The sequence below is a fragment of the Puntigrus tetrazona genome, chromosome 16 (assembly GCF_018831695.1).
Source record: "Puntigrus tetrazona isolate hp1 chromosome 16, ASM1883169v1, whole genome shotgun sequence".
In the NCBI taxonomy this organism is placed as follows: domain Eukaryota; kingdom Metazoa; phylum Chordata; class Actinopteri; order Cypriniformes; family Cyprinidae; genus Puntigrus; species Puntigrus tetrazona.
Window position 1 is genome coordinate 12,335,767 of NC_056714.1, and position 23,128 is coordinate 12,358,894.

General features: G+C 38.2%; 1 protein-coding gene across 1 annotated transcript in view; it reads left to right on the forward strand.

The window, feature by feature from the left end:
* The window catches only part of fhod3b (formin homology 2 domain containing 3b), a 136,762-nt gene that overhangs the window by 106,544 nt on the left and 7,090 nt on the right, over nucleotides 1-23,128 (forward strand). The window contains 14 exon segments of the mRNA XM_043260340.1: nucleotides 31-272; nucleotides 5,032-5,100; nucleotides 7,432-7,479; nucleotides 8,525-8,641; nucleotides 9,968-10,102; nucleotides 10,738-10,788; nucleotides 12,492-12,679; nucleotides 14,973-15,470; nucleotides 16,387-17,297; nucleotides 19,068-19,226; nucleotides 20,382-20,564; nucleotides 21,436-21,555; nucleotides 22,384-22,545; nucleotides 22,803-22,993. Of these exon segments, the coding sequence (XP_043116275.1) occupies nucleotides 31-272; nucleotides 5,032-5,100; nucleotides 7,432-7,479; nucleotides 8,525-8,641; nucleotides 9,968-10,102; nucleotides 10,738-10,788; nucleotides 12,492-12,679; nucleotides 14,973-15,470; nucleotides 16,387-17,297; nucleotides 19,068-19,226; nucleotides 20,382-20,564; nucleotides 21,436-21,555; nucleotides 22,384-22,545; nucleotides 22,803-22,993 (3,074 nt within the window).

The following is a 23,128-nucleotide window of genomic DNA, read 5'->3' on the forward strand; positions in this document are numbered from 1 at the left end:
TGTTAGTCTAATAGTCGTGTTTATTCACAGGCAACCCTACGCCATGAAGACGGCGATGATGAGACTCAGCCTCCTCCATCCGGACACAAGAGTCGGCGCCGGGCCAGTGTAGGAGCCACACCTGAGAGACGCGGTTTGGAACGACGCCGCAGCCGAAGACATTCACTCCAGAACGGGAAAGGACATACCTCTGCTCCTTCTTCCCCGTGTCACAGCCACACACCCAACATCCTGCCCCTCAATGGCCAGAGGATAGACGATATCAGCGAAAGGTGAGAGGAGGGAAAAAGAGAGATAGAAGTTGACTTGAATAATTTATGTTGTAGTACACTTATCTGTAGTACACTTAAAAACAAGTAACAGAATACTTTAAACAAGGCTATAACTCAAATTTCAATGAATACACCTTGAGTATGTTGGATATATATCATTTATTTATTTACATAATTTATAAATAACTAAATATACAAATTTCCATTAATATGCCTTAAGAATTTTGGACATGAAAACTTCAGTTATTTATTTATTTGTTTATTTATTTATTTATTTTAAAAAATGGAAAAATAATAATTATTGTAAGTATTTAACTCTTTTAAATGACTTATTTTAAATAGTCAAATATGATACATAAGATTATATATTAAATGCATTTACTTGAGAAGTAACTTTGTTGTATTTATGTAGACTATTTTAATAACTATTTTAAATAATCTACTGGATGTCTGCTAGATTATTTACTTGACACATACATTGATCTTTTTTACTGGTCAGCTAAACAATATACAGATTATGAAAAATAAAACCAATGATATGACTCTCAGTTGTTGCCTTGCGAAAGTGAAAATCCTTACACTGAGACATTTTTTTTTTTTACCCTCCCCTGACCACATGTATTCATTTTCAGCCATAAAACACTATGTGTAGTTCAGGATGTACTGACTTTTAAAGAACAGGAAGCAGTTTTATATTGGGTGTTCTATCACGTTACTTTTGACATGAGAGTTTTTAAGTCCCAAAAGAAGATGGAGAATTTAATAATGCTCCGAGGGAGAGACAGAGAGCACTTGCTAGTGCACAGACGTTCATATTAATCATACGTACACGAGGGAGGTGGTGGGAACCTGTGAGGCTGAGAGGAAATAGGAAGTTACTGAAATATGGAGGTTCGAGTCATGCATACTTCTCGGGGCTGTAGCACAGCATGAGGTGCTCGATCTTGTCCTTGTATATTTTGTTGTAAACTATAATAATACAACTTAATCCGTATTCTTTGAATGTTTCAAAGGACAAAGGTGAACGCATAGATATCCAAACTGGGAATCACGGTAGTATATCAGCCACCGAAAAAGCTTCATATGGTTTTTCTCTCATCCAGCGAGTCAGTCGTAAGATGGGACACGGTAAGGTCACATAAGGCAGAGAGAGAGTGCAGGCCCGTTCAGCCTCTCTCTGTTAGTGGAATGTTGGGGAGTCTGGATGTATTCTGTGTGTCTGAGAGGATCTTGTGAAGGTAATATTGAATTACAGTGTCCGAAAATATAGCATCATATTTCAGTGATTACTCCTAATGAAGAGTAGAGATCTAATCAGATTAGTTCTTTGGTGTTTTAGCATCATAAAATTATTGTAAGAAGAATAAAAAGGAAAGTATAAATGCAAATAATACAAATATAATGTAAAGTAATGTAATGTAATGTAATATAAATACAGACATTGCAAGAAGAATGCTTTTAAGCCTCTTCATAAATTAAAATTAATTAGCATCTTGTATATTTTTATCATGTAGTTATTTCCTAAATTACTGATGTTCAAAGTTATTTAAAAAGATATTTAAAGAAGTTGAGAAAAGTAAATATATTTTTGGTTTGTTTTACCACAAAGACAGTAAAGATATCTGCTTTTAACATTGGTATTAAATAGATGTTTTATCTCGTGCTTATGAAATATTTAATTTCATGAAATATTTCGTAAGCACTAGATCAGCATATTAGAATTATTTTTGAAGGATCATTTAACAATAAAGACTAGAGTAATGACTGCTAAAAATTCAGCTTTGCCTTCACAGAAAAAATAAATATATATATATATATATATATATATATATATATATATATATATATATATATATATATATATATATATATACATTTACTCTCAAAGTTTTTACTGGCAAGTGAAAGCAAAATTGATTAAAATACTGATTAAAAGTTCCCTCTTAAAATGTTTTGATGTCTAGTATCTGTTTTCATGTTTGTTATCACACTCATAATACATCAGTTTCATCAAGCAACATCAGTAAACTGTAACTACTGTTGCTATGAACTTGTGCCTGTCTGAAAGCCGATCAGCACCTGCAGTCAGATAGTGGCCAGAAAAGCAAGAATACGTCTGAGACCTAGCAATACTCCTGTCACTATCTCTTTTTATCTCAAGTCACTCTCCTTTTGTTGAGCTGAACAGACTGCTTGTGCTTTCGATTACTGATGACAGGATCTGCTGTTAGTGATGGGCTTCATGGGTTATTTTTCTTTGAGTGGTTTGCTTGACAGATAGTTGAATTCATCTCAGTCAGTCATCGGATCCTGACGTCTGTTAGCTAACCCACCACAGGAAATTAGAAGGACCTTTGAAGTGCGGTGTTTTCCATATTAGTAATAAATACCAGTCTACTGGGAGAACGAGCGAGAGAGCGAGACCCTTGAGCAGTGAGGCACAGGACTTTTCCTCTTCCTCTTAAAAGTCCTAATCCTCTGCTGTAGGGACTGTTGTGGAACTCAGTGGGTTTCAACTGGTGGGTGATGACCTGAAAATCAGTTATAGTTCTGTTTTGACAATGGGAATTGTGATAAATGTAATATTTGGAAAGATTCAATACAATTAGAATAGCCAAATGATACATTCTTGCAAAAGAAATTACTTTTCATGTTCTGTTTTACTGGCATACTGGCAGATTTTTACTGTATGTGTTCTGTATGTTTTACTATATGTGTATGTGACTCATTAGAGTTGACCAACATATTTATAACCTTACATATAAATAGCCTGGCAAGTCATGTTTTAGTCAAAAATATAAATTTTCCGGAGGTTGCATCAAAACATAAGCATCAATGTATTCTACCCAGAGTATTTTATATGTTCTGTGAGTTCTGATGTATGCTTTATATTGGCATTATGGCGATTAATGGAAACATTTTAAAGCATTTACATAACCATAGTTTATGTTGTCTTATTAAGCATAATCAGTTCAACAGCGTGCATGTGAATGCTCTCATTCTATGCTTTTGATTGAAGAAAAAGTATCGGCTAATAAAATCTAGGAAAATTTCAGCAATTGGGCTACACTGATCGTGTTGTCTGTTTTGGGCTAGAGTCATGCTGCTTTCATGTGCTATCAGATCCACGTACTTTCCACATCTGAAGTCGTGATTACAAGGTTGTCAAGTTTAAGTTCTGTGGGAAAGAACAGGAAACATGGAGGACACCTGGTTTATTATTGCCTATTTCTTGGGGAAAAGTCTTAATAAAGTAAAACTTGTGTAATTTTGAGGTGTAATATGCTCCAGCAATTTTCTGCCAATTATATAAACATTACCTACATTCACCACTGACTTGAGAGTTAATAATTGCTACTCATCATAGAATCATGATTCCATAATTTCAGCAAAATAAATGCAAATTTATGTTGTGTTACATACAATATGCATGTTACATGACTTTAATGACAGGAGAAAGCAATATAGATATTGTGGGCAAAATGGATAAAGTTTCACTAACATTCACTACAACAATGGTTTGCTCCTCCTCCATGTTTATGGTTTACAGCCCAAGGTTATAAATGTCGTAACAAAATAATCTCTTTCCCCAGTCATAAATATGTCTTGAGAGACCATTTGTGTACAATTTTTAATCTAGGACAGGGGTAGGCATGTTCAGTCCTAGAAAGCTGTTGTTTTGCAGAGTCCTGAAAATTGCACCCTTAACCCTGGGATCTTTCTCCAAGTCCATACTTTCATAGCATAATGCCTAACTGACAGAAGAGGTCTGCCACAGAGCTTGCCTTAGTGTGCATCAAGCATGCATATCGGCAGAAAAGGGGTCACTCTCGAGCACTCTTCTGAAAGCTAACATGACAAATCGGACACCCTACACTACAGTCTCATGCGCAAAAATGCAAGTGCATGTGAAGTGCGCCCTTTGGGACCAAGCCAATGTCTTAAGAATTACTAAGGGTACAGGCAGGTGAGGTTTATTTTCAGAGTTGGAGCTAAACTCTGCAGGACAGTCATTCTCTAGGACTGACCTTGCCCACTCTTGAAAACTAGTATTTCTGATTTTTCCGATAACACTTTGAAGGCAGCATCATTCGCAGTGGTTTCCTTCATATTGTGTTGACGTGACATGTTTGACCAAGTAACATAACATGACTTTTCCCAAAAGTTTTGCAGTTCCCACTGTATATTAAGTGTCCCTAATGTGTGTGTACTTACATAGTAACTAAATGCATATATAGTATGCAACAACAGTGTAAGTACACATAGGTACTGTACTGTACATAGTATTTAAAGCTGTAATATTTCTGTAACTACACACATGTAACAACCCTCAGAACAGTATGTGTAAATACAAAAGTGCATCTGGAGTTGATGGGGTTGATGCACCACTAACCAATACTTACATGGTAACTCCTCAGGAACTGGTCACTTTATATAAAATGTAACAATCCTGGAGTGGGTTGTTACATATGTGTAGTTACACAAACATTGGTGCTGTAGATACTATGTACCAATGTGTACTTTCACTGTAGTTACATACTACGTACATGTCTACGGTAGTTACTATGTAAGTCCACAAGTGTTAGGGGCACTTAATATAAAGTAGAGCTGTTTTGTGTTGTGATTACCTGTGTCATATTGTTTGCTGTCAGAGCATGTGGTGAAGGTTCTTGTTCTTGTCCTCTCCTTTCATTTGTTCTTCCTCTTCTTTCTTTGCTCATCCCTCCTTCCAACCCTCAATCCCTCCTTTTCGCCACAGAGAGGAGGAAGAGGAGGAAAAGGATGAGGAGCTTCAGAAAACAGAGCTCTCTAGACAGGCATCCGAAAGGTATTTCAGCAGAATAGGATTTCAGGGTGTAGAGTCTTAGAGGTAGAAACCAGATTGTAGATCCTTATCCATTTTCTGATGCTATCTCTTCCCTGACTTGACTAACATAAATGTCTCCCAACATATCATGGTGTTCACCATCATTTACTAGATCTTCTGCTGTTATTCTGTTGTTTGTAGCTGGATGCCATCAACAGTAGATGAAGCTTCTAGCTTGTGTTTGCCTTTAAAGTGCATGGTCAACTTCATTCCCAATGCTGCTGATACAGACAATGAGGAAAACCTCCGGGACAGGTCTGGGATCAAGGTTATCCGCAAGGCCCCAGTGTCCTCCCCTCCTTTTACCCCAGATTTTGGCCCGCCGATATCACCTAGACTGTCTTCTTGGGCTTCTGTCAGGTCCTTGGGGGCCCTCCCGTCCCGGGGTTCCTCTGTCACCTCCTCAACCTCCACCTCCCCAAGTGAAGACCCCCTGTCCCCTGTCCTTCCTCTGCTCTCTTCCACACTTCTTCCTACTTGCCCAGTGGATTTGGACGAGGTGTCTGTGGGCACTCCGCAGGCTCGAGACCCAGACAATCACTGCAGGTAGTGCAGATAGATGCAGTAGATTCTCGCCACTCACAGAATAAGTTCCATGCATGTGCAGATGGGCTCTGTTCCAAATTTTAGTGAGCTACCTGTGAAAAAATATAGCCTATTTTATCTGTCTATCTATCCATCTATTGTGGTGTGTGAGTGTCTGGTAACAGAGTTGCTGACTATGTTAAGTGTTTCAAGTCAAGTTCTGTTGGGTTCCTATGTTGACAGTTAAGTTTGGAATAGAGCCATTCAAAGCTGCATGCTATATTCAGAGAATGACTTTCACTCCCACGTATGTATGTCAAGCTATGAGATCCCTGAGAGATGAACTTAGGAAACCCGTGTCTGTTTTTACTGATTCAAGTCTCACAAACACTATGACCACAGTATTTGCGGAACTTTCATCCTCTATTAGGAAGGAAGTGCGGCATGGGATTCGCTTGATCTCTGGATCTCCTGTGAATGGCGAGGGTTTATTGTTTTGCCTGTTCCATCAAGCCCACCTCTGAAAAGAGTCAGACCCTCACCTAGTGGATCATCACCCTATCCCTTTGTATCTGTTTCCAAGAGGACACTGTAAAATGTCCGGTCTCTTCCAAAAATCTCACCCACATAAAAAGTGCTACTCTCGCTGTGTCTTAACTTATGGTCATGTGCAATATGTGGCTTATTCTGTCTTATATATCAAATCCTTAGACCAATAAAAGAAGAAATGGATGCGAGTATGATCAGAGCCTGATAAATCATTATACTCTGTGGGCTTTATGTTGCTTCCTTTATATTTGATGGAATGTAAAAAGACAGATCGTTTTATAAACTAAAGACCCCTTTTTTTCGCTTGAACCAGCCACTGTAGTGCAAGACACTCCCTAAAGGATGCTAACTTTAACTGACATTTACAGCTCATCTGCCTTTCATTGTTGTATTGTACCACTACAAAGCAAAGAAGCCTGTAAATTAAGTCACATATAAAGAGGCAATTGTATTTCACCCTTAACAGTGCCTGTAGGGTCCACGATTTATGAGAATAAAGCTGAAAATGCTTTGCGATGTCATGTGCATGTTTGCCTGACATTAAGACTGCAGCAGCTTGAGGAACCCATCTGGATTATAAAGTGGATCAAAGACAGTTCTTTTTTGGTCTTCTGGCTCAATGCAAACTTGGACTCTTTAATATTTAATAACCTAATTACACAGCAGTCTTATGCTAATGGCACAGTAGCTATTGATGTTAACATGACATCAAAATATTATCTTCTGGGAAAGCTGGACAACCATTGGTGACACAGCCAACTTATCTGCCATGGACTAGTAATGGCAAGCAAAGGGGTGAACATTTTATGGGTTAGCACGGTCATGTTTGCTAATGCTGGTAGGTATTATAAACTACATCAAAGAGCGCTTTTCTCCATATTTTTGTCTTTTTTTTAAATGCTGAAATTGCAATTGTAGTGGATCTATTGTAGTGGATTTCATACCATTAACATTATATTATTATTGGTGGGCTTGTAAAGGTGAAAATTGAATTGATTTCCCCCTTCTGCTGTCCTTGCTGGCTATTTAACAAGGTCTTTTATATTTAAATTAATAAACAGATACTGCTTTGATTCACTTTCTGTCTGTATTGTCACTGTATTTGTCTCTTGACTGCACTTGTCCATCCTTTTTCTGTCTCAGCTGCCAGTCAGACTAATCCTTCTGCAATTTATGTCTATTACTAACTTCTTTTCATGTTCTGTCTTTTCTGTGCAGTCTGTCAGATGTTAGATACTCAAACACATCATGCAGTTCATGTGGCAGGTAAGGGAACAAATTGGGAACAAAGCACGTTTTTGAGCTTTGGTGCAAAGTTTCAAATGAAAAGGTCATATAAGGTCATATATAAGGTCATACTTTATCCCATCTTTTCTTGTTCATCTCTTGGAGTCCACATAAAAAATGTTTTAAAGCTTTAAAAGCATACAAATGTGCCATATTTAATACATTTTATATACTGATATATTATTTAATATTTGTAATCAGTTACAAAAACAAGTTAATATTAATAAAGAATTGAATTGAATTGAATTATAGTCATACCATTTTACAGAGCTTGTTTTCATTTGGCAAGTCAAAAAACTATTCACAGCGCTTCAAAATGCATTGGCTTTTTATCTTTTTACGTGCTGGAACAATTTGGAATTTCGAACAGTGTCTGTTTCATTGGTAGTAAGCCAGGATTCATTTCCAGCTCTGAGTTCTTACTCCGATAATATGTGTAATGAATCACAACAGACTCAAACGCTGAGACAAGTGTAGGGAGCGAATGACAGTGTGTCACTGACCTCTTTTAATGAAGATGTGGGATTACACAGAGAAACAATCCCCCCGCATGTCTTGAATCGTATCTTCCAATACAAGGTCATATTGCGTACATCTGCAGCCGGTGATCTGAGCTGGCAAGCTGCTTTATTTGGGGAGAAGAGTTTATTTTGTCACTCATGTGCTTGATTTAGCAGAGCACCTGTGTATGTGTGTGTGTCCTTGGCTGTTTGGGCAGCCGAGTGAGGCTTCACATTGACCTGTTCACAGAGAGTGTCTGTTGTGGTCCTGATGGAGGAAATACATGACATCATTTGGAATCAGAGCTTCACCCCCCTCCCTCTGCCCCCTTGGCTGTTGTCCTAGCTGATGATAAGTGTGATAAATGAAGTGAATGGAAAATATAGCCATTAGTTCTGTTGGATAAATCGAGACTTTAGCTTTTGCAGTTAAGAGGAAACTTCTGGACAAAGAATCCTACAAATCAAATCAGTTATATATTGCTGAACTTTCAATTAATTTCTCTTTTTTTTCTTCCGTTTAGCACTGGCTGCGCAGGTACGTATCCTGGCAGGTCATCTGGGGTATCCAGTGCCCCCTCCACACCCTACAACCGCTTCGGTCCCTCAGGAGGTTCACCTGCAGAAAATAAGCTCGACAGGTGAGGCACTGTTCCTCTTTGATGTGCATATGGCTCTGTTCTGCACATGAATTTTTGAATGTAACTGTTCTGAGGCTAAAATGGTCGCAATTCCAAAAATAACATCAAAGAATATACAAAACATATTTAAAGGGGTCATATGATGTTGCTAAAAAGAACATTCTTTTGTGTATTAGGTGTATTGCTATGCGTTTATGCAGTTTAAACTTCAAAAAACACATTCTGTACATTATTGTTGCACCTCTAAGCCCGCCTTCCTGAAATGGGTTGATTTTTGCAAAGCTCATCGTTCTGAAAAAATGAGGTGTGCTCTGATTGGCCAGTTATCCAATGCATTGTGATTGATCAAATGCATTGTGATTGATGTGTGACGGACATTTTACGGCCCTTACCATAATGTGGTGCCATGTCCCGTTATGACATTTCAAAAAAGGCATTTGTTGCATCCAGTGGGGACATAATTACTGATTATAATTACTTATTATAATTATACTTATTACTTAGTCTTTTTATTTGTTGCATCGTTCAGCGTAAACATAACACCATATTTGCTTTTTTGATCAGACAACTAATGAACAACAAGCACTAGGCTACTCTACATTTGAATAGTAAGTAGCAAATTCTGTAAATAATAAAATATACTTATGAGTCAGAAGTGCCAGACTTTCCTTGCAAAGTTCGAATTGCTTTTCTTTATAGAAACAGCTTTTGTGCACAGCCAACATAGGCTACTCTATCAGGTTCAGGAATCAGTCCTTCTTAAAATGTGCTGCACATGCTCTAATATTTTGGTTGAACTGTTATGGAACAGTGAACCACTGATTTCTAGTTGTGAACAAAGTAGTTTCACTTTCACAATGAAACGGAGCGTCTCCAGAACATGGCGCCGCAACAACACTACAGTGGGAGTAGTTCTGGCTTCTTTCTTTGTGTAAACATTCGCGTGGTGTTGTGCAATTAAACCCACACAGTGATGTAGAGATGTGGGCGCATGTTTAAACAAGCTGTTTTAGGAAGGCATGGTCGAGTCTTAACTTTTATAAAAAATATATTTTTGGGTTTGAGACTTTAGTCTCGCAACTTTAGGGATTTTATCTATGCACTAACAGCTTGTAACACAAAGAGAAAAAAAAAACTTGAAATCGCATTTAAAAAGTGTCCTCTACTATGACTGGATAATCGTTCCTCAGGTCAAGCTTAATGCTGAAGGAATCAAGTATGTTAAAACTATGTATTTAACACTTTAAATGCCCAATGCAGTTCTTGCTATATTGAGGTACTGTTGTTCTCAAATGCTGTTCCTCTTTGGTTTCTCTTGTTCTCCAGGCCAACTCTGGGTGGATTGTTGACTTCTTCCTACAGGCAACATCAGGAGTCTCTGAATGCTGAACGTGAGCGGAGGCGCCTGGAGAGAGAGGAGAGACTTCAGCGCATTGAACGAGAGGAGAGAAACCGCTTCAAGTATGTGGCCTTTCTCATCATTCATTTTGATGCAGTGTGTGTTTGCAACCAGGACTACATTACTTCACGAATATGACAAGTATATCAACGATTCCAACATAAGCTAGTATCTCTCATGTTGGAGATGGCGATAAGAAACATTTTGTCTAGAAAAGCAGCTGAGGCCTGCATCCAAATTTTATCAAAGATCTGGGAGTTTTCCGGACTGGACAAGTTATTGCTTCTTATTTTGCTCATTCAAAGGAAAACAGCATTCAGATGAGATGTGAATATGCCGGACTGCAGGAAGACAAATGCCTGTACACTTTGTATGCTTGCCAGTTCTACCATATACCAAGTCTTTCAGTCAGTCTCGGCTGTTGTGTAATGTCAAATTAATATACCAGCTTGAATGGTTACTACTTGATTAACAATAACATTATTTAAAAGGATTGACATTTCTGTGCCACACTTCAATGCATAATTACAAGAGTACCACAAAGTATACCTGTGCATTGCTCCGCTTCAAAACAAGAATATTCATTTCAATGAACTATCCCTTTAAACCCACAAACTCCAAATGTCTTTGGTAGACATATTAAAGGCTTTTTTCACTTTTTTCCATTTTGCTCATGGCGTTTTGGTTTTTTTTGCAGTCGCGATTATGTGGAAAAGAGAGAAGAGGTCAAACAAGCTCGAGAAGAAAGGTAAATTCCTGAGTTTTATAACATAACATAACTTGTTACACGGTTTCTAATACTCCATTCTGATTGGTCTGTCCTCACATTCCAAGGTTTGTTTCACCGAGTTAACAAGCGGTAAAACTAATAACATAGGCTCATCTGGTTAACTGCCTGTAGTCGGCGCTGTTCACTTGCTGGGAACATTTTTCTTTCTGGAAACTGCATTTGATTGGCTGATAAAATATTAAAACTCTATTCAGTTTTATGAGTACAATTATTTAATTCATTATGTGTCTGTGGACAACCTTATTTCATACAAACGCAGCTGCTGAAACAATTGTTTTGTAGACTAACAATAAAGTGTCTAATAGCTATATCTATAGTTTTAAAAACTTTAATGTACTTGAATTGTACAACATCACACAGTAGGAATAGACAAGTATCAGATAGGGACAATTAGTATCATAATGTTGTCTGTTTTGGTGGTAGTCGTAAAAATTGTAACGATAGATGATTTCTGTCATATTAGATAAATGACTGCAATCCAATACAATTATGTCATAAAGCCTCATGCCATGTTTAATATCAATTATCAGCACAACGGTAGTAATACACCTTGAAAACATTTATTGTACCGAGTAGCAGATGGGAATCGTGTCGGCACGCGCTGCAGGTGAAATATGGGCGTTAGGGCCTCTTTATGCCTGCTGTAGATTAAGACCTTTAAAGACGGCAGGACAAGGTGTGTAATTGACTTTAGACATGGGCTTTTTCCATTTACAGTAAATGTTAAAAACATGCATCCTGGCAAGTGGAACGGCTCAATGTCTTTTCATTTATTCAAGATCTTATCAAAAGTTACTTTTTTTCCCCTACAGTTTAATGTAAACCTTACAGTATAGTGTAATGATGTTATGGAATTAAAGGATAAGCCAACTTCAGGTGATAGAAAGGAAATGTTACATAGTCATGAAACATCTGGTTCTTGTTTTTAGTAAATGTTGTATATTAGAACTGGCGCGGATTTTTTAGGGTCGATAAGACAGGAGGGGAGCAAACGGCATCTGTTTTGACACCTGTTAAGGGAGAGTTATAAGGTAACATAGTGGGAGGATTACGTGTGAAAGATTTTGGAAGTGAAGCTTGTTTATGCGCAAAATTGGAATTCATATTCTCTTGCATGCTTATTGCACTAAAATTGTCTCAAGTACAGCTCCCCTGAAGCAAATATCAATCATTAAAATCATTACAAAATCTGGCTTAAAACACACATGCCATATAAATGTAATCTTGTGAGTTTACATATCTTAATTACTACTTTCAAAAGTGTTTTTAGATATGAAATCATAAATATAACAAATAAATACGTTTTAGAAGACTAGCGGCTTTAATTTATTTATTTATTGGCTGGACCATAACATTTTTCAACAATTAATAAGTTTTTTGGTAATTATTTTTAATATGAATATTATATTTAATATTTTTGTATGAATCAGCACAGATGTATCACTTTTGTACTTTATGTCTGCAAATATGAAAGTGAATTTTAATTCAAAAATGAAAAACATACACATCATCGTTATTACAGTGAGTACATAGTATGTGCATAGATTAGTGATGAGTGATGTGCTTAGATTTTCTTTTTGAAGACATGAAAATGAGCAATGAATGATTGCCCTGATATTTAATGTTTTTAGTGACTTTCATTGTTTTTATGTTGTGTGCAGATATAAGCAATTGGAGCGGCTGGCAGCGGAGGAAAATGAAAGGGAACGGCCGAGGACGTCACGGGGGCGAACAGAAATCACCCTCAGCTTGAGTTCACGAACCTCCAGCAGCTCCTTGTCTCGTTCTGCCACCCCTTTGACTGTAGAGGCTCAAGAGGATAAACGTTCTGTCCCACATCCAGCGCGAGGTGAGATCCCTCTGCGTACAGTAATACGGTGTGGCATTTCTGGAAAAATCTCTTAATTTTTCTTCCAAAATGTGGAATCAAGCTGTTACCACGCAAATGTTTTGTAAAGAAAACAATGTAAAGCCACTAGGGCAGTCAGCCATTAGGAAAAGCTACATTTATTTGAGGTTTATTGGCCTCAAATATTAACCACATTGAACTGAAATTGGGTCAGTGGTCAGTCAGCCTTTCATATATAGCCACATCTGAATCCGAGGGGCTGGAGTTGGTATGAACGGGCTGAACGACTGGAGCCTGGTCAATCACTCAGTCTCACTGCGGACTAGCCTGAGATTCACATGAGAATCACACAGCTGGATACCCAGTGTTTTAGTCTTTTAAGTTTTATTTTAATATTAGTCACCTTTTAATCTTAGTCCTAGTTTTTCCAAGAGAATTCGAATTTATCTCAATGGCAGCTCTTTAGTAAGTATACAATGTTAACTGTCTAAAGAGGATTTTTTTTTTTTTTACTTTTTTAAAGTAATAGTTATCATTTGACCCCATAGACAATAAAAATTTTCTTTTTTGTTGAACTGTACCTTTTAAAAAACCGAACCATCTTCTAGCAAAAAAATGCTGTTTAATGAAATACATGTAATATGACTGGCAATTAAAATGTTTTTATTACAATTAGGAAATTGGTATTTTCCATAAATATTTGAGGCAGTGTAACTGAGTGAGTGGTTAAAAGCTTTGGTTTATAACCAGTAGGTTAAAGGTTTAAACCGTACAGGATGTGAGCTTTGAGTAAGAGACTTATCCCTAAATTGCTCCATGAACAACAACAAAAACTGTGTGGCGGTGTGACGGAATATTTAGAATAACAGGGCGATATATGATTATAGTACAAAAACAGAAAGAAAGAAAGACATCCATCAACCGTGACATAATAATTGAATGAGTGGCTTGAGGTTGCCCATTCAGTGAGGCGCTAGTTATATCACATTCATGTGGTTTCTGAAGGTCGGAGTATTGGTCGCACACTGGTCAGTGAGTGAAATCATGACCAGCCTTGTGTAAAAGGATAGCAGTGTGGATCTGACTGTGGTTTCAAAGGTCTGAGCTCCTCCCAGAGTATAAATTGGCAAATTAACTGGAAAAACAAGACAGAATTACTTTGTTATGTTTTTGTGTGTGTGATTTCAGCAGCATATCAACAGCTCATACGTAATGTTTTTTTCATAATTGAAGCGTAATATATTATATACTATCATTTTACATAATATTTTTCAATATCGACATTTACTGTTAACAGCTCTCGCTCATTCAGCTTTAATATTTCACCTGTGTATTCATTTAAAACGTTTGATGGTAAGGTTGTGTGGAATCTTGTTTTGTTATACCCCGTGCTCCTGCAGGCTCACATTTCCTGTATTTATTTGCTTTTCTGAATGTGGAGGAGTAGATGTGGTAATGTTATGTGGGTTACCGTAACACAGGGAGAGGGGGATGTGGATGTGCAGACTGAGGGCTGAGGGGTGCGTGCATTATTTGCATGCAAAGTTTCTGCAGCGCATCACCTCCTTAATCAGATTTGTGGTCATGTTTTCCAGAGAAAAACATCTATTAGTCGTCTTTAAAATAATATGAATTTATTTGGGAAGCAAAATAGTGTTTACCAAATCACTCACTCAACCACACACATCCAAGGTTCTGGCATTAAACTCTAGATGGCACAGTCCGATAGGTCAAACTCAGTCTGACATAATGACATCATTATCAAAAGGTGCAGCTGATTGGTTCTTTTTGTATGTGCTGCCGATGAGCACCGGTTTCATAACTCTGTTGAAATGGTGCTAACACCAATTTTTAAAATGACAGGTGTGAAAAGATTCTTTACCAGGGGTTAAAGGTGGCGTTTAGAGCGCCAATAACCCAGGGTTAAGCACAATGTGAGAAGCCTTCAAAAGTTGTCATGACAGAAATATATTGTTACTCTCTACAATAGCGCTTTAACTGACTAGCAAGTTTATATACACCTACTGGCAATTTAATGAAGCACATGAACCTCCTATATATCCATCTCAAACTTCCTGTTTCAATAGGAAATATGTCAACACTGGATATTTTGTTGTGGTCTTCATATCAGGACCTGGTTAATATAACTTGTAAGGCCTTTTGCATTGTTACTGGATGGAAGATTTTTCATCACAAGTTTATTTTAAAATGGCCTTGTTTCATCATTAGTTCCATGAAAGTCGGGCTTCTTATCGGGAATGTGTACCAAGCCAATCTTTTTTCCTCCCCTCAGGAACTGAGGCTGAAACAAGCTGTCCCGTGCAGGCAACAGTTGCATGGCCTTCCTCAGAGCCTCCCTCAGCCTCCGTGTCTGCGCTGGTCCAGCCCTCCAAACCAGACGAGGAACAGAAACCTTTGGAACCATCAGACATCACGCTCTGTCTGTCTCCAACAAACTGTGAGCCAGAGAGGCCTGAGACAGAGGAGAAAGCAGAGGAAGGTGAAGCCGAAGAGCGTATGCAACTGGCAGTGAGTGGAATGAAAGATGAAAAGAAAGAAGAAGCAGAAGGAAACTTTGAGGAAGAGACTAATGAAATAGGTACAGAGGAGTGTGTGAGAGAGCAGATGTTAGAGAGGGATGTAGAGGAGAGTGCCGTCCTGAGTGAGAAAGAGAGGCAGAACGAGGAACTGAATGAGAAAGATAACTGCTCCGCCTCCAGCATCTCCTCAGCCAGCAGCACTCTGGAGAGAGAAGAACGAGAGGAGAAACACGTCAGTGACAGCGATTCAGGTGAGAGCAACACATACACAAGTCAAGTTCTGTACGTGAGAGCAACACAGAGAATCTTACATACTATATATACTAAACATTTATCTCTGCCAAGAATTTTTTCGATCCACCATAAAGCGTTATTTTTTATTTCATTCAGTTTATTTAATAAACTGAATGAAACTGCTCCTCTAAAAACATTGTAATGACTTTTTCTACTAACCCTACCTAAAAATACACTAATAATCTACTGAGAGGTAGTTAACATGTAGCTGCATAATAATGAAACTTATATGCATATGTTAATATATAGTTGCAAAGTTACTTTTATTTGGGAGAATATGTAAAGTGGATTTTATCAAAATAAATTGTATTGAATTGTTCTTGCATACTCAAATCTACATCTAAAACTGCACCTGTCTCAAGGTGTAGATAGTGACTTTGTCCTCATGTGTTTTTTCTGTCTTTTTTTGCATATGTGAAGCATTATTTCACATATGTGGAAAATGGAGTTCTGGGAGAAAATCATCTTAGATAAACCTATGATGGTCAAAACAATGTTGTAAAAGTTAGAAGAATAACTGAAATTTTTTATTAGACGTGACTTTTATTAGACGCATGCACACTTGCATCAGCAAGAATCAGACAGAGTTATTAGAATTTTATTTAAGTGATATATTGTGTTTTTATTTACATTGGTTTGACAAGCATTTATAGTTTGTTCACAGTTAATTTCCTAGTTTAGCCGTCATTGGCAGGTGTGGCGCACTATTTTCACAATTTTTTTGCACACAAAATTAATTTCCGTTTCAGTATTTCAGTATTTTTTTGCCTTTGTCAGTGGTTTTATGTTACAGCATTAAAATAGGCATGTTTTGTAAATATGGACTTTAAATTGTACATATTGTTAAAACTTGTTCTGAATTTGTATTCTTAGGCCAGTGGACAGACTGTATGAATACATCGGATGTGAACGATCAGTGCAACAAAGTTCTTAACAGCAAACGCTTCATGCTGGACATGCTTTATGCTCAAAACAAGAAGGCAGAAGAAGATGAGAAAGAAAAGGAGAATGAGAAAGAGTGTTCAGGTCAGGACTCCTCTGTGACCAGCCTTGCTTGTCGCATCTCCACTCTGGAAGCTCGTCGGCAAGCTTGCGACGACAACATGAAGAAACTGGATGTGGAGCATCTGGATAACCAGGGTAGCGTACGGGCTGTGGCTGAGAAATTTGGAGATTTGGTGAAAGGACTGGTATCGCCTCATGAGGTAGAGCATTCTGGGAAGGAAAAGCAGCAAGCACAGGAAAAACCTCCGCCGGCTCCTTCACCAACACCCCCTTAAAAGGAGTCAGACCACATATGGGACCAGTTGATGGCCACACCACGGGAGCTACGTATCAAAGAGCTGGACTTCACGGACTTGGGAGAGGAGGATGATGTAGACATTTTGGATGTTAGTAATGTGATCGGGTCAAGTGACCTCACGCCTCCTCCTCCCCCGCCTCCCTGCTTGCCCAACCTTCCACCCCCGCCACCTTTATTTGGATGCCCTCCACCTCCACCTATCCCTGGCATGATGATGCCCCCTCCGCCGCCTTTTTTAGCTTCAATACCTCCCCCACATCTCGGGTCTCCTCAGCTTAATCGAGGAGAGCCCCCGCTCTTCCAGAAGAAGAAGAAGACCATCCGGCTGTTTTGGAATGAGGTCAGACCTATAGACTGGCAGTACAGCAACCACAAGAGATGCAGGGAGTCACTGTGGTCCAAACTAGATCCGGTCAAACTGGACATAGCTAAGTTGGAAAACCTCTTTGAGACGAAATCCAAGGAGCTCCCAGTTACAAAGGTACTGTCAAATGACCTCTTTTTGGTATCTCTTCCAAATTTTAACCATCAAGTCTGCTTGTTTGTATATATAGCAATATATATATATATTGCTCTACTTTAGTTTTACCTGCACATGTGAACACAAGCTATAGCTGCCAGGAAGTCACTTTGATCTTTTCTGGGCCTTTCTTCTGTTACACATGGTATGAATTCTGACACCTTCCGCTGCCCATGTGCGGCCTGCACAGCTCTTTCTTATGACATGATCGCACATGTTTAAAAAAGAACTGCACAGTGTAGCTTAGACTGGTAATGGGTTGGTTGATTGGCTATGATGGATTCCTTGTATTACCTAAAAGCTTCATCAAAGGTGCTTTCTGGGATCCATAAATCCTGCTGCCACTCAAAACAAAGTCAAGTCACAAGTCATAGCTTGGCTAAAACATTCTCAGCCTAATCAATACAACCTGGTACAAGGATCTCAAAGTTTTTGTACGCTTTACACCGAAACATGAACTGCACCGTCACTCAGGGTTGTATAACAAAGTTCGTTTTATGCTTTCATGTACATTTTTTCATGTACAGAGATAAATCCCTGACCTGATAAAATGAACACTGATGTTCACCATCACAGGTTTTAAGTGTTGGAGATGAATTGATCTTCTTCTATTTTTCTATCTATCTTAATATTTGGCTTGTTTGCTCTAAGATGGTGTCTCAGAAATGTGGCCTGCATGGGGTTTCCTCTCCTCTCTGCTCTGAGCAACCTTTTCCAGCTGTTTTTCATTTTCAGCCCATTCTCCTTCCCTTTTTCCTCTGAGCTCCTCCTCCCCCCTCTTTGGCAGCAGACGGAGTACCATCATGGCTCTGCTCCTCCAGAAATATTCTCCATCAAAGTCCCAAAATAGCCCTCAGGTGCTTGCGTGCCTTTTCGGCGAGTAAACATTAAACATATCCCGGTTTTGTGTTCATATCTCAGGAAGCCATTTTTGGGGTAATTATCCACATTAAAGAAATGCCTTTCCTATTCAGCTCAGTGGCCAGCGTGAGAGTAATAACAGACTGAAGGATCCGTATTTCATTTTAGGTGTGGGAGAATAGATGTGTATCGCGATGGGCGAAGCAGGCTTGTTGTGGGAACTAGAAAGCTTTATTTCATTTGTATTATTAATGTTGAAAACAGTTGCACTGCTTAATATTTTTGTGGAAGCTGTGATGTGTTAGTTTCAAGATTCTTTGATTCGATTATCGTTTCCTACGCTTTTCACAGAATATATATATACATTAAGACCACTTAACTTAATGATTTCTATTGGGATGTGAGACTTTCAACCAGTATAACAACCTAAAGACTCTAAAGACAATCACCTTTAATGTCTTACATGGACCCTAATTAATGCGTGACCAGAATGTATGTATGTAGTCTTTATTTGAAACAGTTAAGAATTTATATAGTAATAAGTAATTTAATACTTCCTGGAGAGAGAGTAATTTTTACAGTAATCATATAACACTCTTGTATATGTAATTAGTAAGTATTAATGAACCTAACATTGGATTAACGTCATTTCCTGTGATGCATTTGTGTTCACCATTGTTATAATACACTGGGTGAGCGTCATAGACTTTAGGCTTTAGTTTTGTTTTGTTTTTTGTTTTGTACTGCATTTTGTCTGAATGCAATTCTATTTTGTCTAGTGAAGTCAACCGGAAAACCTTGATGTCTTGACCACTCAAAGCATAGTCGCTGCGAATAACTCTGATGATCTGTTTATATATCTGATTTCAGAAAACGGCAGCAGATGGGAAGCGTCAGGAGATCATCGTTCTAGATTCCAAAAGAAGCAATGCCATCAACATCGGCCTGACGGTCCTGCCTCCTCCTCGAACCATCAAAACAGCCATCCTCAACTTTGACGAGTACGCCTTGAGCAAAGAGGGCATAGAGGTAATCCTGCACCGGTTTAAAATCACATTCCGTTTCGCAAATTATGCCAAATCAACCGCAAGTAATGAAGCAAATTCGACATGATGAAGTTATTAAGAAAAGCTACAATAAAACTCAATACATACGTTTCAGCTATAAAGCTAGTACAATGCATGGTTACACTTTAATCCTGAGAATGCCAGACAGGTTACCATGCAGAAAACACATCTGTACTTAATACCAACCTTGTTTTGAGTCCACGTGAGTCACTTATTCCTTGAACCCCTCTACGGTTCACTCTCGCTCTCTTTCTCTTTCTCTTTCTTTCTCTTGTTACATCAATCATTCAGGCATTTATGATCATCCCCAGACTGCTACATGAAAGCATATTTTTACCAAAATACACGGTTCTCTACAACTGTGTTCAACAAGACAGAGACATACAGAGCGAAGTCGAGCTGGCAAACCAAAAGCATGGAGTCAAAGCTTGTGTCCAAAATAACTCAACCTCTTTGCCCTGAGAGCATATACATTTACTTTGGATTTCCGCAAAACCAATAGATTTTTCCCTTAAAACTAATGTTTAGCAAGTTGGTTTGGCCAGCGACTCGAAATATTATGTGGATTTCCTGCAAAATCTGAAGCATTTTTGGCAGCAGCCATATAATTCATCTCAAAGATTAAAGGTTAGAAAAATGCTTCATTAAGCTGTTGCAGCCCATGATACAGATCTGAGGTAAATGTCTCAATATCAACATGTGAATAATGGAGCTCCCATTTTCTCATAAAATCTGTAATTTTTTTATCTTTCGTCATGGGAAAAATGGATTAGAGTGTTTCTCTCCACCCTTTATGTCTCTAAAGAGGGCGTTATATTCTCACAGACAACCGCAATTTATGTTTCTCAAGATTTTATCAGAAATGTTGTTCCGGTCAGGAGAAATTACCTTTTTCATTCAATTATTCAATCGTGCAACGGCGGGATATTCCCGTAGCAGATGAAATAGCAATGAAATAGTCATCATTTCCCACATTTTTGAATAATGCCGTGTCTTTCCAGGTGTTGTTATTCACATGACTGATGGAGCAAATGCCTTTCTAGGGGCGAATCCCCATATACAACGGTTTTTGACAGTGATACTAACACTCCCTGCTGGGTCTCGTGCTCTATCGCAGAAAATCCTGACAATGATTCCTACGGAGGAGGAGACGCAGAAGATTCAGGAGGCCCAGCTGGCGAACCCCGACACTCCGCTGGGCAGCGCAGAGCAGTTCCTCCTCATTCTGTCCTCCATCAGTGAGCTGTCCGCCCGCTTGCAGCTTTGGGCCTTTAAGATGGACTACGACGCTTTAGAGAAGGTCAGCCTCATGCTCTGTTACCCCACTTAAACAAATGAAATGACATCATGGAGGATTGGAGCCGATTGTTTTTGACAGTACTTTAACTGTTGGGTTGTGGCACAGAATTGGGGAGGCGTGTCTATTCTGACGGATAGCAAGAAGAAATCAATACTAAATGTAAATAAAGCGCAATTAATAAATATAATCATGTGTAATTTGGATGAGACATATACTGTATACAGTTTGCTTTGACGCCCTCATCTTCAAAATCCATGAAACAAACTACTCAAAGGAAAATACAGTCATGACTGCAATAAATATGTTTTTAAAATGTGATTAAAAATTTTATATAATAAATTATTGGCAAAGAACGTCAAGTCATAGGAATTTGTAAGTAAATTAAATTAAACCATAAAAAAATCTAATGTTGGTAATGTTGGCTAATATTCTAGTAATTTGCATGCTAATAACTAGTTAGGAGATCCTAAAATAAAGAAAAAAAAATTTACTTAATATAAAAAAAACTACATTAATACTCTTATTTATTTCATTACTTTATTTCTTTATTATAATTTTTACTTAATGAAACTATGCAAAAGTTTATTTAATGTGTCCTTGCGGAATAAAAATATTTAAATAGTGTCACTTTCGAAATAATTTTGTGCTTATTTACTTCATTACAGTATACATATTTACTACCATTAACATTATGACAAATTCCAATGTAAAATTTTTTGTTGAACAATATTAGGGCTTTATTGCTTTATTAGTTTTTTTGATTATAACTTTTTGTATTCTGTTGCAACAGCAGATCTTGAAGCAAAGCTGGCCTGCAAAATTCTTTCCCAGTGGCTATTTATTTTAAACCCATTCTTTTTCTCTTTCTCAGGAAGTAGCAGAGCCACTGCAGGACCTGAAGGAGGGCATGGACCAATTAGAAAAGAATAAGACGCTGCGCTGCATCCTTTCAACTCTGCTAGCTATTGGCAACTTTCTCAATGGGACCAATGTAAGTACCAGCGAATGCTACAGCTCTTCTTTCAACCCCTAATCTCTCCATCTCCATCTGTCTTTCTTTCTGTCTGTCTGCTGTATTCGCTTAGATCTTAATAACGTTAAAAAGGCTGATGGAGATAAACCTGATAAGGTGGTGAGTTTGGCATGAAATTTCTTTTGTTACCGTAAACCATTGAGAGTGGGCAGCAGAACAAAGCCAGCGAGAGTCATGTCACGTCCGTGGGGATTTCTCCATTCCCAGCTCCGTCGTGCCTCGCAGACCCGCAGACAGGATTGAAATTCTGTTAATCATATGTTAATGAAGCATTGGTCAGAATCACCATGGGAGCTGCGTGTAAGCCGTGCGCGCGTTCAAAGCGCTTTTATCTTAATGCAACTGATGCTAATCAACAAAACTACATCAGAATAATGTCAAAATTGGGCCTTTTTTTAGGAAATGTTTTGACGATGGACCCGATCCAGAATGACTAATGCTCTCAAGGTGCATGCGATTTTCCACATCAGAGCTCATTTCATCTGCGCATATTTACACATCCAAATTTATCTGATAGAAAATTTCCCTGCATTTCCAGCACGCATTACACTTTTCATGCCCCCCCCTTTTTTATACTGTGGCAAATTTACTACAGCTATTTAAAGCGATTAAGTAATACCTATTTTTTAGTGAATATGAAATGCACCGTAACATATCTATCACTTTGAAATATACAAACTTAAAATATTTTTAGGATGCTATCAAGGATGTTATCATTTTTAGTGTATGTTGTTTTAAAGCACATTTGACATACTCTTTTTTTTATTTATGTGATTGTTTTTCCAGGCTAAAGGCTTTGAGCTGAATTACTTGGAGAAAGTTCCCGAGGTGAAGGACACTGTTCACAAACAGTCTCTACTGCATCACGTCTGCTCCATCGTCGTGGAGAAGTTTCCAGAGAGTTCAGACCTCTACTCTGAGATTGGAGCCATCACTCGCTCTGCTAAGGTTAGCAGAACTACCATAGCACTTAAATACAACACCATTTTGGAGGCATTTTTCACTTTTCAAAATGTCCATTTCTGTCTTTCATTATATTTAATATGGTATAGAGAGGGCAAGAAAACAATGGGAAAGGAAATACACACACACACACACACACACACACATACATACATACATACATACATATATAACATGGATTCAGTGGACTCAGTGACCTTTTGTACAAAAAAGTTGATCACTGGTTGTCCTGTCTTCTTCAGGTTGACTTCGACCAGCTGCAGGAAAACCTATGTCAGATGGAGCGCCGCTGCAAAGCATCCTGGGACCACCTGAAGGTCATCGCCAAACACGAAATGAAACCAGCCCTAAAGCAGCGCATGTCAGAATTTCTGAAAGACTGTGCAGAGAGAATAATCATCCTCAAAATTGTGCATCGTCGAATCATAAACAGGTAAGACTCGATTTGTTTTGAGAATGAAAAAGGATACTTGAAATCTGATCTCAGGCTGAAATATATATCTTAGTCTGAGATCAAACTTCAAATATAATTTTCCGTATATCAGATGATCTGTAAGTCTATGTGTTT